Below are 20,071 nucleotides of genomic sequence, written 5' to 3'. Positions count from 1 at the left end.
CTCTCCATCAGCATGTTTCTCACTTTCTCACATTCACTTGAATCACACGTTAATACAGCGTGAAATAGACCCTCAATGCTTTTTTTTAAATTCCTTTTATATAACCAACTGCCCACAGACACCTCATACAGCTAAAAAAAAGCCTCTCAAAATGGTCATGTGAGCAAGCAACACACTCACACATCACTGAGTTCAAATACAAGTGACGTGTGTGTGCGTTTGTGGCTGAATGAACTTGCACTGCAGCAAACTGTGCACTGAAAGTGATGAACATCCATGCAAGTCCCCCACACACTGCCACAGCCAGTCTGATGTGCCACAGTGAGACTCGGCCTATTTATAGCACATCGCTGACCTGATACCTGAGATGAAATTATAATTTCCTGGAGGTTTATTGAAAACGCCATCCATTAATAATTAACAAAATAAATGGCCATGGTTACATCACGGTGGAACAACAAAACCAACAGTACTGACACATCCTTAAGCACTTTAATATTGTACAACATTTCTCTAAACTGTTTTAACAGTATTTAGAAGTTGAAGTTAGAGGTTAGCTAATGCAATAAAGAAAAGCCTGTAATCTTAATGACATCACTAAAAACAAAGCTCACACTGAACCTTGGTCATATTTATTGTAGAACATTTAACCCCAACACCGCACTTCCTGTCTATAATGTGGCTCATTGTGTCCGACCTCCTAAATAACACTTCCTGCCAGTGTCCACCTGAACGCAGTGGCACAGATGGCCTCTCTTTGTGTATGTGCATGTGTGTGTCTGTGATGTTGATCAAAGCTGATACACACAGGTCTAGAGGGACATGACCATCTGTTTTATTACTAAATAATATAATTTCAGAAGCAAAGAGAAAAGACACACAGACAGAGACAAAGACAGATGGAAGGAGACAGTCAGAGAGTTCAGAGAAGGAGAGGCAGAGGGAGGTTCATTTTAATCAGGGTTTCGGTCCCCTGAGCTGCCATGCTAATGTGCGTCCGGGAGGATGGCATAATTTCACTGATGGTTTTTGACCCACTTAGTGCTATCACATGACTTTCTAGTTGGGCTCAGTCACGTGACTGTTGTGAAGCTGCCAACTGTGAGCAGAAAGAGAGGCAGAGTTACAGTGCATGTGCCTGCACTGGTGGAGTCACATGGCTACTTTTGCTACACAAACAAGGTGGTTTTGTAGTGGTGCAGTAAGTCACACTGTTATTCTGAGCTCATTATGTGTGCAGAGTTGTTGTGCAGGCAGCACAATATGGGTTCAGCTAATGGGCTTCTCAACGGATGACATGAATACAGACATAAATTAGCCATTATTCCTAGTAATTGCTTGCTTTCTACCAAGAAGTACAAGTATCTCTCATCTTAATGTAATCTAAGTGCCACTTATCGTAATATTAAACTTAATAGGGGCCTATTATGTTTAATGATGTGAAGTTTAATATCACAGTAATATTAATTCATTTTAAAGGTAAAAAAGGTAGAGGTAAATCAACTTTATCACATACAAAGTTATATACAGTACAACGTGTACTGGTGCCACCATATGTGAAAAAATGCAGCTACAATGTCCTGTTGGATGCTCCTGTGGCAGACAAACGTGATGAAGTACCACGTAGAGTAGTCCAGTGTCCAAGACAATGCGATAAAGTGCCCTCTAGGGTGCCCTTCCAGTGGAGAAAATGTGATGCAGCGCAGAAGGTTCTACATGCTAGAAAATTAGTTGGCTTCAACATGCCTCTAAATGGTTAAATAGTTAATGACTCATTGTGTGGTTTTACTGCAAAGGTGTACTAGTTGTTCTACTTTAAGTCACATAATAAAAGCAACTGGAAGTGTTTTACCATAAATACATCACAACTCTCAGCGTGTTATAATACATGCACTTGGGTATTGGTCTCCACTCATGAAACATCTGCTAAAAAGTTTCCAGCATCTGCACTAGTGTACAGACTCTCACCTGAGACTGGTCGAAGTGGATAATGACTTTCAGGTCGGGGAGGCGGTCATTGAGAGCGTCGGTGATAGCCGTTCCTGCTGCGGGTTCCAGCTGTGGGCAGAAACAGGCCTGCAGCCACTCTGTGCATGTCATCATCTGGACTCTCTGCATCCTTTCTTCACTCAGACGAAACATCTTACTGCGAAAGTCCTTCACCTCCTGGTCATTTATGGCGTCGAGTTCATGGAGACCTAGTGGTAGTAAGGAGAGGACATTGTTACAGGATCGCTTTCAGATAGATATCATGATTAGTAATATTCCCCGAGAGTGGAGATCTTTGCCATGCAACAGATGGTGAAGCACCTACTGCAATGCCACCACAACTGCCAAATGCAACCAGCAGAGGTCTTTAAAGTTTTTAATGAATTGTTTTTGCATGATATAGTTTCAGTTAAGATGGGTGGGTTCCCCTGTATAAACGTAACAAGGAAACAATAAATGTGACGATGAGTCCAAACTTAACAATTTCAACACTTATTTATTTAGAGCATTATAAGAAACAAGGCGGCTTTACACCAATATAGGAGATGTAGCAATCAACATTTTTTGAGAAACTGAAATTCTGCATAATTTACACTTGATGTTTATTCACAGATAAGAGTCTGTCCCAGTGGAAATTGTGGCTGTTAAACTGTTCAGTTTCTCGCCTTGAAGTCACTGATGACTTGAGGTCCTTACCAAGTGGTTAAGATGAGTTAGGATAAGCAGTTTTTATTGTTGTTGTTGTATTTTTCCTTAAATTGTGCATCACTGCATCCACAGAACATCTTTGAGCCTACTGTCATAAAAGAGAACAAAAAATGTTGGGCTGATAGTCCAGTCGTATGTGTGCTCAAGCCCCTACACCCGGTGGAGATGACAATTACGTCTCAAGAACTGGGTACAGACCCTAATAAATCAATGTTATTTTTAATTTGATCTCTGCATGAAGCCGTTTGTGTAATTCAAACAGCTGTCAAGTAGGAAGCTGTATTTATTAGGCTAACATGCACTAACTTTCATTAAAATGCACAAACACCTGTGCAACACTTGATGCCGACATCTAGTAGTACTGAATGTGTAACAATGATTACAAACAGTAGCGTCTTGTCGGATTAAAGCAGAGCCTTCTAATATTCACACTACTGCCAAATGCCACAGGTATGAACTTCTGTTTGGCTGATCATTCCTTTATCTCTGTGCACCCTGCTGAGTTTTTGTCAAAGGGATGCTGCACAAAACCCGCTTGGTAATGAAAACAACATGTTGACATTTAATGCCATTTAACATTCATATGACCCTCAGCATTCAAAGAAGGGCTCTGGACCACATTAGCTGCATTGTGTGTGCAAGCAGGTTTGTGTGACTGTATTTCTGCAGGGGAAAAAACATGGTTGGCCATGTGAGTGTGTAATAGTTTGTTACTGTGCACTGTCTGTCTGTGTGTGTGTGTGTGTGTATGGGATTATCCAGACATGCCTGTGGGGTTCCTTTTGAAAACCCCACTTTAGTCTGACAAAAGCCTTTAAAATATTGTGTCAGACCAAAGTGGAGCCAGGAGGGGAGAATATCAATATCGTCTGAGTCTCCTTCAATTAGACTCAGAACCCCTTCTCTCCAGCTTTGCCTCTCTTCCTCTGAAGAAGGCCGCTATGACCCGAGGACTTATCCATAATCCTGGATATCTCAGTCAGAACAGGGCTGAGTGGGTGTGTTTATGTGTGACTTCACTTGTTTGAGTGCAAGAGGAAATAGTTGGTTCTTTATTATTGTATATGTCTTATGCATTTGTGATAATAACTTGGATCATTTAAAGTGGGGCTGTATGGCTAATAATGTATAACCTGAAGCACATGGCCATCTGCACAACCCCAGTTTGGAGAAGCAATGAGGAGTGCCAGAACAGAAGCTAAGCAATGTACTGCTGTGGACAAGGTCAGCAACAAAATATATTTTTGCCACTTAAAAGGGTCCACCTAAAATATTCAATACAAACTGAAGTGTATGCTATTTAGAATATTTTCACTATTTTACTTTGCCATCAGACATCCTTATACAAGTCAAACAGTGCTTGTCCCAAACCAACTAGTCTCCACTGGCAAAATCAGTAATTAACCTTGCAGAACACCGACATTGCTGGTCTACCACTGGTTCCATTGGTTAATGTGTTTGTGTGACTTTGGTGTTTTAAAAGGATAGTTCAAATTCACCACAGTCACACAATACCACAAGCAAACTCATAGACTGAGACAGTATTACATTAGCAATTCAATGTTCTGCAGTAAAATGACTGATTTTGACTATGGCATTTCGTTGGTTTGGAGAGAGAGATATTTGGCTTATGTATTGCCGTTTTACATCAGAAAAGGCTGTCTGAATATTTTCACTCTTTTAGGGTGAAAATACTTTAAACATAGTGTTCACTTGGGTGGACATTTTTTAAGTGGCTAAAACACCTTTTGTTGCAGACCCTGTCCACAGCAGTAGCAGAAAATAGTGAAACACACCTACCAACAGAAAAATATGTTTTGTTTACTGTCATATAGAACAAAAGAAAAGCACTGAATCTTCACATTTGAGAAAACAGAACCAGCAAATGTGTGACATTTTTGCCTCAAAATTGCCACAATGATTTATCATTTATCAAAGTAGTTGCAGATTCATTTCTATCCATCGATATTTTTGCAGCTATATCAGCTATTTTATTGCTGGGTTCTATAATATAGATATATGAGTCTAACTTTTAAGATATTTTGTGTCAAGTAACAGTCTTTCCTTTTTGGCATTAATAGATATTCTGTCAACAAATATTTAATCACCTCAGAGGACTGTGCTTTTCTACTGCATTGATCAATCCCCTCTGCTCCTCTAAAAGGCCTAATCTTTACCAGTGATAACACAAAGTGACAGGTGATGGAAGACATGTCAGGAACATGTCCAGTCAATCCTCACGCTTCTCTGTCAGACCGCAGGGTCACTGACAGGAGCCAGCTACAGACGGCTGGGCCTGGGGTCTGACGGCTGGAGAAAATGTGCTGAGTAAGAGAGCTACTTAGTGTACTGGAGGAGGTGCTTCAGTCTTGTTGTGTGTGGGGAAAGATTTACTGTCCCACTTACCAACTCTAAGTGCTTTTCTTTATTGGTAATGTCAGACAGGGACAGTAAACGAATCAATCAGGGAGGGAGTAATGTGTGTGAGAGCTTGCATGATAATCTGCCACTTTAACTCTAGTGAATGTCTTGCTGAAAGTGATGCTGTTGTCTTACCCTTGCCAATTAGCACGCCAATTTTGGAGTCCAGCAGGCGCTCTGCTCGCCCGCAGTTGCGCGTCACCAACTTGAGGACTGGCAGGAAAGGACGAACATCACACAGCCTGCGAGTTTCATCCTCCAGTTCTTCGTGCACCGCTGCCTGGTTGACACACTCGAACATGTGGCTCTCCATCTCGCCCAGGGCGGGAAACAGTGGGAACGACTGAGCCTGCTTCCATAAGAGCTGGAAGAGAGAAGAAGACGAAGTTTCACAGAAGTGCTTTTGCATTACAAAACCACAGGAAGCGTTTTTATCGTCTCCATTAAACTCAGTTTAACTCAGTATAAATCTTATAGCATCTTTGTGTTTGGCTTAATAGCTATGTATACAGAACATGATGTTATCTCATGGTTTTTGAAAGGACGACTTGATATAGCATCTTCTTAACCCATAAGGACCATGTAATTGTGCTTTTGCTTGAGCTGAACCATGAATAAATCGAGCAGTAATGTGCTGATTTTCCAAGGACCTTAAAGGAGCAATATGCAGCAATTGTGTCGCAAAAATGAGTACAGCAGTCGAGATGGAGTCACAGACTGTATATTAAATGGATTTAAATCCTATTTAATAGACAATCTATTGAGTTGTTTCCTCCTACCCCCTCCTACTCAGACTTGGGCAAGCTCTGTAGGCTGCAGGAGCTCCGCAGAAGCACAAGGTGCATGCACCATCGTATACTGACAACAGCAAGCAAGGATGAGACCTATGCTGTAAGTCGATCAGCTGTTTGTAACTGTCAGTTGTCTGCCAATGTAAAGTTAAGTCTGCTATCTTGAAAACAAAAGCCCACTGCACTGAAAATAGACACACTGGGCTTTAAGTGGCTGCCTGTCTCACTACCTGACAGACTCCATTAACATATTGCCCAATTTAACTGTTATAAACGTCTACACCTTCTGCAAGATTATTCATTATTTCTTATGGCTTACAGCAGGTTATTCCAGCCTGGAACAGAAATTTCAAAGGAGAACACCGCAGCATTGATGTCAGAGTATTTCAACTTAACTTTATCTTGATCTGATGACATATCATGGTCATTTTATATTTTATTACAGTATATTTATATGACAGATACTTCTTTAGAATTAATAAGAATAACATATCATTATGATGTAACATGTTGACGAAAGTTTATGTTTCACGATCAGGAACAAGCATGACTCATGGCAACATGACACAGCTCCTGGGTGAGCCAATCAGGATGTGAATAAGTCCACCACCCAGTACTAGCATGATTCATGTCCCTGTGCCCCCACAGCATGATCACAGGGTTCGGTGTCAAGTTGTGTGTGTATGTCTGAGGTTGAAGAGTTATTCTGTAACATACTGGAACAGGACACGTTTGTCTTCTCCAGGAACACTCGTGATTTTATGTTATGTTGATCACATCTCTCCATAAACCACATGCAAAATGCATAGAGGATTTAATTATTTGCGATACTTAGAGATGAATTACCTGCTTTAAAAAAATATTCAGTTATGTGTTAACAAGCCAGTAGTCACAACAAGTTATAAATGGACAATGTTGATTTTCAGATATCAGTTAGTTCCACAAAACATTTTATAACAATCTGCTTTCTGGGAAAGCAGATCTGATCTGTATTAGTATGAATGAAAAGCAGTCATTCCTAAGCCTGCTCTTCTTTTCCTCTTAATAACCAGTAAAGAATCTGGTATCAAGCTGTCTGGAAGGCCTGCAAATGTCAAAGAGTTGTTGCACCCTTTGGCTAAACTAACTCTTTTTCTTACTTCTTGCTTCAGTGGCATATAATTTCTCAGAGCTTTCCGCTGCTTCTGTACATGCTTTCCTCAGGGAATGAAGGTCCCTCACATGTGTGAGCCAACAGACATCTTTCCTGCATGAACACGTATTTATCTATTCCAAAGAACTGATCGGCCTGAACATGGACTGAAGCCTCACTCATCATACAGTTCCATGAAACGTCAAAGTGAAATCAGTCTGTATGTTTGATCACGTTATGAAGCCATAAGTGATTTCTAGAAAATGGCAGGCAGATGTTGCACAAACACACAGACTAACTTGTTTACTTGCTATTCATAACAACCTCCTCAGGCTTTATTTAATAGTGTCTGGAAAAAAAAAACATGTTTGAGGCTGTGTGTCGATGCACAACATGTTTTCTACATCAATCAAAATATAAAAGGACGCTTTCATATCAGCTGTGAGAAGCTTGAACACTGAATGACTGAAAATTCAAATGCGGTAATCAGGGCTGCAACAATTAACGGATTAATTGATGGTAGGGGTCAACTATTGAATTAATCACCAAATAATTTGATAACCAGTGAAGCTTTTCAGTCAATATTTTGATGCTATCTAAAGTCTAGAACAAAACAAGACATTTGAGGACATAAACTTGGGCTTTGGGAAAAACTAATCAACATTTCTCACCATTTCTGACATTTTATGGATCAAAAAACTAATTGATTAAGAGAAGAAATTATGGTCAGATTAACTGATTAACTATTATAGCAATTATGAATCTAATGAGAGCAGGAGAGACATCAGCCACAGTGCATACAGTGGGTCGAGCTCGTATAATTGTGGACGCGGACTAGAAATGCTACCTCGTGAGGATGCTTTTCTGCGTGCTCGTATCATGTGCACACACCTGGTTTTTATATGCACTGGACTAATTAAATGCCATAAAGGAGCGCAATTTCTCACTCTATCAGTCTTTTGCCTCTTTTTCAGCACAGCAGGGACAACATCTCTTTCCTCTCTTCAGAAAAAAAAAATCAAACCCCTGAAAAGCTCTAACAACAGCCCCGAATACACACAGTAATACACACTAACTTTGCAAAACCTTTGTTTTAATTCATTCAACTCATGTCATTTTTGATGCTGTCATTTGAGGTGATGTTGTAACGGAATACAAATTATTATGAAGTTTCTCTGGATACATCAAATGAGGAGGCCAAACACCTTTCACTAATAAAACACTACCACATAGTTTTGCTCCAAATTGACTTCAGTTAAGTATCAGTAGTAGGTAAGGCTGGGTGGTATAGTTGAAAAATGATCATAATAAAATGTTTTAATCTAAGTTGATATTGATCATTATTGCTAAAGACAGGCCAGGAGAAAAGAGGTTTAGTTTAACCACTTTATTTTGACTTACTGTTGGCCTGAGGATCAGTTATCTAACCCACCTCCTGACTGATTCTCTGTTCTTTAAAACCAGTCCTGTTTCCCTCTACTACACACTCCAGGTTAGGGCTAGTGTTGCCTGCAATACATTAATACCAAAAGCAAATGAGAAATGAATGATTTCACAACACATTAAATATTGGCACGCTGATCTGTCCTTTTTTCCAATTTCCTCACCATCTGCACTCATTTTCTCACTCCACGCTGTTTCGGTTGTCACATGTCGGTGCAATTAAACAACACACCTGTTAAATAATTGGCTTCTTGTGTGTCATTCCATGGATATGTGCTTTTAATGGTAGTTTGCTTTAAATGCATTTTAGTGAAGCCGTTGAACATTTTATGGAACATTTTTTTCCATTGCTATTGATGAAGTGTCTATTGCTGATACACATCACTACTGTTTTATTGCCCAGGCCTAGTACAAGGCTTTTGTGTTTCACTACCTTGCATTGCACAGGTGTTTCCATTTTTATGGTCCCTCTGTATTACCCCTGCAGCCATTCCTCCACAAATAAACAGTTCATACATTTAAAACAACCTCACACTAACACACACTGACACATACTTTGTGCCATTTTATAAACAAGGTAAGTAATTTCCTTAACACCTCCTGAAAGACCGATCAAGTCAGTGACTTCTGACACCAAAATTAGCTGCAGTCACGCATTATGTCATGAGCTGTTTGCATGCTGAGAGCAAGAGCTACTCACAAACAAAAACACCCAGCCAGCCGCAACAGCCACCTCTGTCAAAACAGGCATTAGATCATGTCTAACTGACCAGCTGTGCAACTGTGTGTGTGTGTGGGATGCAGACTGTGTTTTTCCTCATTAGGACAATAGGCTGAGGCATGTAAGGATAATCACATAACAACAGGAGACCAAACAAGCAAATTACTCCATTTAATCTCATTGAAAGGCACTGAAAGTTGATTTGATAAGAATCTATTAATTATCTGTTAGGTGTAACCTCAGCAGCATCATATGATTTGACCATGACCAGTTCGTGCCACTCACCAGTTTGATGTGCTGAATGGTAGCCTCGCGTGGAACGTCCATCTGGATGTAGATACCAGTGGGCAGCAGAAAATCCACAGTGATCTGGTCCAGAGCGTGGCCGGCCAGGGGCGAGTGGGCTGCCCATATGTCCAGGAGGTCTGTCATGGCAGGAGGCATGGCAAGGGGCACCACACACCACCTCAACCATAAGGACCTGGAGGGGCAGAGAAGAGAAACAAAAATCCAGTTTAGACTGACATTAATGGTTTTTATGAGTGTATCGTATTCTGAATCAGGGTCGTACTCCAGAGAGCCATTAGCCCATTCATCAAAGGCTATTTAATTTATCAAGAAAACTGCACATGCACAATTTTAAGTCACAGACCTGAGATGTGAAGCAAAGATTACATAAACCGCAAAATCAAAGCCACTGAATCTTCTATTTATCACCACCTTGCAGGACTCTGAGACTGAAACTGTATTTCAATACAAGTATCCTGAAATTGCAATTGATGATTCACTCACATTTAAGCCTCAGCAACTGGTGAAAAAGCTGAAATTGACCTTGGGCTTTTACTTTAGAAAGAAGTCCTGCTTTTCTTTTGGGGCCAAAAGGAGACTTGATGCTGCCACGTTCATGTCTGTGCTGGACTATGGGGATGTTCTATACATGCATGCATCTTCACAGCATGTACAGGGAAAGATCTCAAAGCTCTCACTCACCACTGCTCTCAGGTTGGATGGTCTGTCCTGTCCACCCGTGGACTTAATCACTGGCATTTAGATTTGAGGCTGTTCTTGGACTGCTTTCTTCTTACCTATGGATCTACATTCAGTATGGGAAGCCATCTTTGCACCCATGACTTATTTTTACTAACTATACCCAAAGTCCATACTGAATTAGATAAAAAACAAGGGTGTTTAAATATGCTGCTCCCTTAGTTTAGAAGTAGTTGCAAAATCACCTAAATCACTGTTAAAGTGATTCTAAATCACTTGAAAGCAGGTTTATATGACATAAGTGTTTTAAAGGTTTTGACATCTTACAATTCTGCAATTTGTTCTTTGTTTTCATTTTATGTTTGTCTTATATCTGCAACCATCTCTCGTCTCATCTGTTTCTGATCTCTCTGCTGCTGCCAGTCTTCACCAGGACACTCTTGAATAAGAGATTTTTAATCTCAATGAGTCTTTTACCTCTGGTTTAGTAAAGGCTAAACAGCATAAAATAAAAAAAAGAAATAAGAACTCACAGTGAAAACGACACATTGCTTGAAGTAGTAGCTTAAAAAACAGATATTTTTACATTTGCACAAGTAAAATTGTGGATATGCACAAGTATACGTCTCCAACTCAAACAGTAACCTCCTCAATAACAATTAAAATCTGAGAAAGCTCAAAAAGACAGAGTTCATATAGTTATGCTTCAGGTCCTGAGGCTATTCAAACAATGCAGCAACATATTAAAAAAAGCACACTATAAATCATTCAATATTTCAATCATATGTTTTTTTTACCTACTTGCAAAAATGATTTTTTTTATATACAACTAGTTGACAGGCATAAATGATTCAGTGTCACTGTGTCCCTGTGGGGGCAGCACTGTGCGCTGTGAGTCTAGTATGTGGCTGGTGGCTTTAACTTGGGTGAGGGCCAGTGCTCAGAGGAATGCCCACTAAGCAAACAGAACAAAAGGTCAGCCGGCCCTCCCCTCATCTGACAATCTGGTCCCCCAGGCAGTAAGCACACACACACAAAGAAAACACTCACACTTATAGATGGATAATGCATGCATAAAAGTGCATGCTAATACATATGCACCAAGCACACACACACACACACACACACACACACACACACACACACACACACACACACACACACACACACACACACACACACACACAGCGGCTGCTGTGAAGATAATTATCAAGTAAGGCAGGAGGGGGTTGGCCTGTCACAGGTCTTCTCTACATGTTCAAAAGCACTGGCTGAGAGGCTATTTCTATCTGCTAATAAGACATGCACAAGACTCAAATCTCAAAATGCAATCTAACAGTGTAAACATGCCATTCAAGGACAAAAAAACAAGCAAACATGCTTATGTGGACCCATAAACACATGCATGTTAACTGTAGTGAGTTCCATTGAGCTGCAGTAAGTGGTTTCCCAGCTGCTGGTGTAAAAAACAGCCCACAGCCTGGTTTCCATTTGGGCTTGTGCCTCAACCACAGCTGTACCGTCACACCACTTCCACCTGCCTTTTTCTCATTACCTAGTCCTCAAGTGGCCCAGTACATTAACTCTTCCACTAGGCCACAGGTCCATCTCCATTTTGTCTCGATCCGCCCATTAAAAATGACAGGCCTGATTGCCTCTAATGGTCTTTCCCCCTCTAAGGTAAGTGCTTGAGCTACCAGCAGATGAGCCGTTGTTATGCCCCGTGTTTGAGGATGGTGCAATATCTGCTGTGCATTTGGAGCCACATTCTCAGACACTTAACATTATCGGCCATGCAAATGGAACAATGTCGTGTGTGTTTCAGTGTGCTTTGCAAACTGTAGATTGCTGTCTGAACACTCCTAAAGGGACTTTGCACTTACTGCATGTGGTGAGGGGTGATGCAGACGAAATCTGTTACGCAGAACCCCATGTATTAAACAAGAATGTTCAGACTGATTAACTTTATTGTTGTTTAGAAATATACACTCATTCTGCATTTGATGCCTGCAGCAAATTCCAAAGAAGCTGGGACGGGAGCATCATTTCCTCTAACCTGATACGCCAGATGGTTTGTTACGCAAAAACATCTGGGAAGCCGTCCATAGAAACTGTTTGGAAACGGGTGAGCACTTTCAAGAAAACCCCTGGCAGGTGAGGTGACTGCATGAACGACCTGTCTATGTCACATGTTCAACATGAGCTAACTTCAATCAGTCAGATAAAGTCACCGAACCAAAGCTGTCAGGAAGAAGAGCGAAAACATCTTTTCCCATCGATGAAATCCTTCAGTGCTGTTCTCTGCTCTTCTTTTAATGAAGAAATACTCTCCAGTTCTGATATAACTGATGCTATCACAGTATATAACCTCTACTGGGGCTGCAATTGTTCATTCAAGATGAGTAGTTTCTACAGACACTTCTTGCTGTCGCGCAACTAAAACCACATACTTAGCTGCCAGTAGCATCCGTGGTTCGTAGTGCTGGTTGGCTCACACTACCTCTGGTGCCGACACAAACGGGTAAGATGGATTTTCACATGATCTCGTGAATCCAGCTGCCTCACAAGGTAAGATCACCAGTGTGTTACATCACCTCTTCTTTTAACAACACTCAGTAAGCATTTGGGAACTGAGGACACTAATTGTTGAAAATTTGAGAGTGATATTCTTTCACCTTCTTGCTTGGTATGACTTTAGGTGCTTAACAGTCCAAGGTTTCTAAAGCACCACACATTTTGCATGGGAGACAGGTCTTGACGGCAGGCAGGCCAGTCTAGTACCTGAACTCTTTTACTATGAAGCCACACTGCTCAAACACATGCAGAATGTGTCTTGGTGTTGTTCTGCTAAAGCAGGGATGTCTCTGAAAAAGATGTTGTCAGGATGGCCTCAAACCCTTTACGCAGCTTTCAGCATTACTGGGGCCTTGACAGATGTGACAGTTGGCTGTGATGCTATGGGCACTAACACATCCTCATACCATCACAGATGCTGGCTTTTGAAGTTCGTGCTGTAACAATCTGGATGTGTACTCCTAAGCACACTTTTCCCCTTTCTGTCAGTCCATCTCGTGTTTCTGGATGTTGTTGATATATGGCTTTGGTTTGCATAGTAGAGTCTTAACTTGCATTTATAGGTGCAGTGACAAACTGTGTTTACTGTTAACAATTTTCCAAAGTGCTCCCAAGCCAATGTAGTGTCATTTATACAATTGAGTGGGTTTTTAATGCAGTGCTGCATTCCTTGTTGGTTTTTGGCTTTGCCCCTTACGTGCAGAGATTTCTCTGGATTCTCTGAATCTTAAAATAATATTATGGACTGTAAATGGAAAAATCCCCAAATTCCTGCAGTTGTGTGCCAAGAAACTTTCTTAAACTGTTGGGACTGTTTGTGCTTGCAGTATTTCAAAAAGTGGTGAACCTGACACCATCCTTGTTTGTGAACAGCTGAGCCTTTTGAGGATGCCTCTTTAAGAGCCAATCATGATACTGTCACCTGTCACCAATAAACCCGATTACCAATCGAATGCTCCAACGAGGTGTTTTTGAGCATCAGTTTAAACGCTAAATATATTGCACTGTATTTAAATACATGTCGAAAAGTATTTGCAAATCATGGCATTCTTTATTTACATTTTACACAGGGTCCAAACTCTTTTGGAATTAGTATTTGTATATCACACGAGATGTTGTGTAGGAAACAACCTGCACATACACAAGACAATGTTTTACACACAGAAACAGACACACATTTATAGGAGACATCAAGGAAAAACACAACACAAGAAACCATTCAAATGGGCAGTCAAGGGGCAGACAATAGCAAGCCTGTAATGTCACAAAGGTGCACAGTTACACACATGAAAAGTAACATGACACCCAGCATGTCTGTCTGACGCACTGACAACACTGGGTGCTAAGGGACGGATGAGCAAGTACACGTGCATGAACGTCTGTGCATATATGCACTTGTTTCATTAATTATGGCTTTCTAGAATGACGTTTTCACACCAGACAGCTTGAATACCGTCTCATCCTGCTGGGATGCCTACACACACAGCCTCTCCCTTTCTCTTTCTCTCGGTCTCTCTCTCTCTCTCTCTCTCTCTCTCTCACAAACACACGCATGCACGCACGCACGCACAGTATATACACAGGTGAGCAGGGTTATTGAGGATGCAGTGGCAGACAGCCAAAGGTCTGCTGTGAGGTCAGGTTTCAGCGGCTGGATCAGAGAAGAACAAGTGGGTTTGCAAGATCAGGGAGAAAGAGAGAGTTTCATGTGACAACAAACAGAAGAGCCTGGAGGGATTCGTTGAGTTAGCCAACATTAGAACAAGTAAACGATGTTTCGATACAGAGCCTTCAGTCCGCAGCTCTCAGGCTCACTTTGATTACTGTTTGAAGATGCGGAAATATGATTCCTGCATTTATGCAGCACATGTAATTCAATGCCTTAATCACAACTATGTGTCTACATTCTCTTTATGCAGGAAATTCATTATTATTCTAATTGTGCCCTTCCTTGTTTTCTGTCACAAACTCAACATACAGCTGCCTGGGATGAAAAAGACAGCTGTCATCTGTTCACATCTTTGAATCTTCATGTGTGATCAAATATCTGGAAAGGGGTGTGTCAGGAAATCAAAGCAGAGTTGGCAGATCAGAGGGAAGCATGCCCGAGAGACAAACTGGTTTGCTTTTGTGAAAATGACAGTGACTTTCAAAGGTAGATTAACACAGAACAACATAACCTCCAACATACAGTTCACTGCAATCAAGCCAGCCTCCAAGTCTTAGTCTCAATTACACCATTACACCACCATTACATTTTTCTCTTACACACCTCCTAGAGGCAGCTGGGAGGACCTGCCTCAGATAACACAGCAGAGGCAAATCACTGCCTGTAATGGAAGAAGTTCCTCTGAACCAGTGACAGTGACATGTTGTGACGGCTTTCATGCCCAGATGCATTTATGGTTATTTAAACACTAGTGTTACTCAGCACTCTCTTTCTAAAGCTCCCTCTGCCTGACAGTAAGGCGCCTGTGAGGCTCTCTACAATGGAGTGTGTGTCCATGCGTCTATGGGTGTGACTGATGAGAGAAGGGCTAACATAAATTGTATGTGTGTGTGGGGGTGTGTGTGTGTGTGTGTGTGTGTGTGTGTGTGTAAAAGGTCATGTCTGGTGATTAAGGGTCCGGTGACACATTTTCTTCCACACGGCGCTAAAAATAAAGTTCACAACGAGGATCTAAGACCTCTTCACCTCAACAACGCTGTACTTCTGTAAATGAGTATGAGGACATACACACAGGCAACACTGACACTGCTTGAGTCAGCGTTTCCACCTCTGGGCAGGCACAGTGAGTGTGTGTGTGTGTGTGTGTGTGTGTGTGTGTGTGTGTGTGTGTGTGTGTGTGTACGTAAAATGGTGTATATGCTAAATTTTGAAAAAGGAGAAGGCTCCAATAGCTCGATCTGGCACATTTTCCTGTGTAAAGATCAAAATATCTCACAGAACCAAAGAGGAAGTACTAAAATGTCTTAATTAATGCTGAAATGTTTAATCAGTGGACAGAGGTAATTTGATAAACCGATATTCTTTGGTTAAATCCTATAAAATTGGGGGAATGTGCTACTTTTCACTGTTTTATATCACTGTAAACTCAGTATATTTGGGTTTTAAGCAGGGTTTTACATCAACAATGGCCTGATGGCCATGTAGGTGGCCCCTTGTGACCAGCAAGTTTTATTCCCACACTGCGAGCCTTCAACAACACAACGTTACAGTTCCACAAACATCCTGATTCCTTTGCATCTTTTATTTTAACATTCTAGGAAAATGGCAGCAAGCTATGTGTCAGGATTGTTAAAGTATGAGTAGGAGATTATTTAAACTGCTGACACAATCCTTACAGAAGAAGCAGAAACACAACAGATGGACTATGAAAAAACTAAACTGCAACGAAAGCTTAAAGGAGGTTAAGTGGCTAGAACATGACGTAACTGGATGTTATGTAGTGCGGAGTGTGCAGCCAGTTTCCTCAATTAGCTGAGAAGTCTAGTTTGTTTTTTTATCTGAAACATCAAGTCAAAATTCAGGGGAAAAGTGAACAAAACGAGTGTCACAGTTAAGACACATTGTGTTCAATTGCATTAAATGGCCTTTTCTGTATTTCTACAGACCATTTTCTATGTATATATTCATAAACTAGACGATACATTGATTAAATAAAAAAATAATTACGTCAGATGACAGTGGTTACAAGGGGTGGTCATTTTCCAATTCATTATTCCAGTTTTGCACATTAAATGTTCTTAAGATACCTCTGTACAATGTGAAATATATCCTAGTAGAGTACAAAAACAGAAAAAACAAATACTGTTACCTTCAGAGTTTAAAATTATACCATGATATAAATTTTAGGCCATGCTGCCCAGCCCTGTGTTACTGCAGCCACCACATATCCTGGTTCACTTTGAGCCACTAACCACAATTGCACAGAATGATACACAACGTTTATGAGAGTGTAACACAAAACAGCTGGATGATACAGTACTGTACCCACACAGTGTGTTTAGTCTGCAGACACTGAAACTGAAACAGCATATGGTCCATTCATTCAGAGAATACCTTTTCTCTTTGATGATTACTGAACACACACACACACACACACACACACACACACACACACACACACACACACACACACACACACACACACACACACACACACACACACACACACACACACACACACACACACACACACACACAACCTCAGGTAACTCCGGCAGAGCAATGAGACCTGTCAGAGCGGTGGAGATGAATGAACAGTGCTTGTAGCTTTGCGCACAATGCACTTACTGTGTTCAAATCTGGACGAATATTAGTGTGTGTTGGCCTGTGTGTTTGTGTGTGTGTGTGGGTGTGTGTGTAAGTTAACAGAAAAGCTGTTAAGCTCAACAGTATGTGTTTGTCTGGGTGGTGTGTGGATAAGTGGTCAGCTGGGGTGTGTGTCTGTGTACTGTGGCTGGAGTGTGTGTGTGAGTCACCAGTCGAGCACTGCTAGCACTTACTGTATTTAGGAGTGGATGTAGGTGGTGGCTGTAGACGGTCAACACACATTCAAGTGTAACAGTCATTTTAACTCTGAGACACTGTGGCTGGGTCAGTGACTAAACATGTTTGTGTGTGCGCATGTTAGGGATGTTAATGATTAATCATGAATTTCCATTAAGAACATAACTGATTAAAAAGACACTACTTGATAATTAATCAATAGTCTTAATTTTTAGTTTTTTCCTCTTATTTAGTTTTTCATGCTTTGATATTTTGATATTTGCGGCATCCTACAACTATTTCTTGCTTCAATGCCGGAGCTCCTCCACAGGGATGGGTTTCATCTGATTTTACCAATCGAATCATCATCTTGGCGCCGTTTCCTACAGGAACTAGAAATGAGGAAGTGTCATGAAACTAAATCCCCTGTGAAAATATTCTCAAAGGCAGTAGGGAACAAACTGTCTCTGTACATTCTGTATCTGAGAGGAATCATGAATGAACCGAATGAGTGGGTGTGTAGGTGTGAGTGAGTTTATTTTTGTGTTTGTGAAACGACCACATCCGGACAGCTAACAGTGCTCCATCGTGTTATCCACCTCCAGTGACACAGTGGCACATGTCTTCCTCTCAGACAGGAAGCAATGACACTAGACGGGAAATGGGTGACAAACAACAACTGGAGCAAAATTCCCTACCAGTCATTCATAAAAAGATGATGAACGCTGAGTCAGAGGCTGGGCTACTATTCTTATTTCCAAAGAGTTATTTTCAATGTTGTTTACTGTATTCTAGTCAAATCAACATGATCGAATTGACAGTACTGGCATTCGTCCACTAGAAATCATTGCTCTTTTTACAGCACTATTAGCCGCTCCATTTCATCAATGTTAGGCTGAAAAAATGTGCATACAGGCTGAAATTCAACCACTGTTTTCTGTCAGTAGATGCTGTGAATTAAACCAATTGCAGTGTTTCCTCTACATTCATTTAGGAGTGGCAGCCCGCCACTCCTAAATCCTAGCTGCCACTCCTTCAAATTTCTTTTTTTGTTTTTCATTGTTGACGCAAATACACCACCGCCGCATCTCTCCACCTTCAAAACAGACTCCTGTCGGGTACTTGCGAGCACTAAGGTAAACTGCAGATAACTATCTTGCTCAGTATGAAAATATACTTGCGCGTGCTCATTTGCATGATGCTAGCGTTGTTTGGGGGGCACGGTCGTCAAGCACATCGAGCACCTAGGCGACAGGGCAGAGTCAAAGGAATGAATTCCCGAATTACAAATAAACAATAAAACAGTGAATTACCGGCCGGAGAAGAGGTAGACGTAAGTTATTAGCTTGAGATAACTCGACATAGATTTTACAAGTTAAACAGACGTTCACAATATGTTGATGACCAGCTAACGTTACATAACTTATCGGTAGTTTAAGTTAATTTGGCCCGGTGCCAACTCAGTGTCGCTAACGTGAGTAAACTAATTGATAGTATTAGGCTAACGTTAATATCTACACACCATTATGTAACAACTGACTGCATTTTTCAGATGAGTTTATTGAAATATTTCTCTAAGAAGAGAAACGGAACACCTGCCGCCGCTGCTGAAAAAAATCCTAGAGGAAACACTGAATTGATTAAGAGAAATCATGTTTAATACATGAAGTTTGTTAAGATATGAGTAGAAAAGTCAGCTAGGCACTAGGCTAATTTTTGCAGCTTAAAATGCCATAGGTTTTAAGCTGCAAACAACAAGCCGCAGCTAACATCTGTAGAGGCCATTATATAAGCTTATTAAACAGGTATGAGAGGGGAAGATGTACTTAATTCTATCAGTATCAGTATCACTGTGGCATCACAACCACAACTTGAATGTGTACAGACACTGTAAATAATGTACTACTGTGTGATACTATGTTATTTTTACTGAGGCAGTTTGTGCTGAGCGAGTCCAAACTTCTCCTGCATTACATTATGGATGATTACGAATCAGCTGTGACATTACAATTAATTAACAGTGACACCAACTATATCCAATCCATTGTCTGTTGTTACATCATAGGTAAGAAAAGAAGACCATGTATCATCATCAATCTCTTGTGACAGCTGTGCCCAAACACATCAAAGTACCTCTATCTGTGACATCATGATGAGTCACTCTGCCAGATAGGCTGTGACAGTGCAAGCCTGCATTGTGACTATATCAAGTTTGAATGACATTAGGGGGTCTAATCTGCCCTCCTTGTCATATATTTCTGCATCTGCATGAGAAGGAGCAGGTCACTGAGCTGACGCAGCAAGACAGACAGAGGGGGATCAGCAGCGGAGGAGCAATGGTCACAGATCCTTTTCATGTACACCGCAGATTGCTCTTAGAGCAGTGCATAATCCCTTCAACAATACTCACTAATGGCAATGATGACACACTGTTTGTATGTTTGTGTGTGCAGTGCAGCTGTGAATATAGAGTTGTAGATGACCATCAGTGCATATGTACAAACTGCAAGTCCAAAAAACGCGCTGTGTAAAACTGAAAACACAAAAACAGAATGCAATGGTTTGCAAATCCTTTTAAACTTCTTTTCCATTGAATACAGTACAAAGACAAGATATTTAATGTCCAAACTTAATTGTCTTCTGTAAATATACACTCACTCTGAATTTGATGCCTGTAATATGTTCAATTGAACTTTTTCTAGTAGGACGTCAGAAATTTGAGTCCGGTGAACGCAGCAGATGTCATCTTATTCAAGCTGGGACAAATAAAGTATTCTATGGTTACCCTATGGTGAATCCACTGAGGTAGTAAT

General features: G+C 40.9%; 1 protein-coding gene across 2 annotated transcripts in view; it reads right to left on the bottom strand.

The window, feature by feature from the left end:
- The window catches only part of pik3cb (phosphatidylinositol-4,5-bisphosphate 3-kinase, catalytic subunit beta), a 75,977-nt gene that overhangs the window by 27,604 nt on the left and 28,302 nt on the right, over positions 1–20,071 (bottom strand). For both annotated transcript variants that reach the window (XM_084717047.1, XM_084717046.1), the window contains exons 3-5: positions 9,491–9,686; positions 5,254–5,482; positions 1,969–2,198 (exon numbers count right to left, since the gene is read on the bottom strand). In XM_084717047.1, the coding sequence (XP_084573173.1) occupies positions 1,969–2,198; positions 5,254–5,482; positions 9,491–9,649 (618 nt within the window). In that variant the 5' untranslated portion in view covers positions 9,650–9,686. The remainder of the gene's footprint in view (positions 1–1,968; positions 2,199–5,253; positions 5,483–9,490; positions 9,687–20,071) is intronic.

Source organism: Lutjanus erythropterus, chromosome 4 (genome assembly GCF_056507025.1).
Source record: "Lutjanus erythropterus isolate fLutEry1 chromosome 4, fLutEry1.hap2, whole genome shotgun sequence".
Classification (NCBI taxonomy): Eukaryota; Metazoa; Chordata; class Actinopteri; order Lutjaniformes; family Lutjanidae; genus Lutjanus; species Lutjanus erythropterus.
This window is presented reverse-complemented; position numbering and strand designations above follow the sequence as displayed.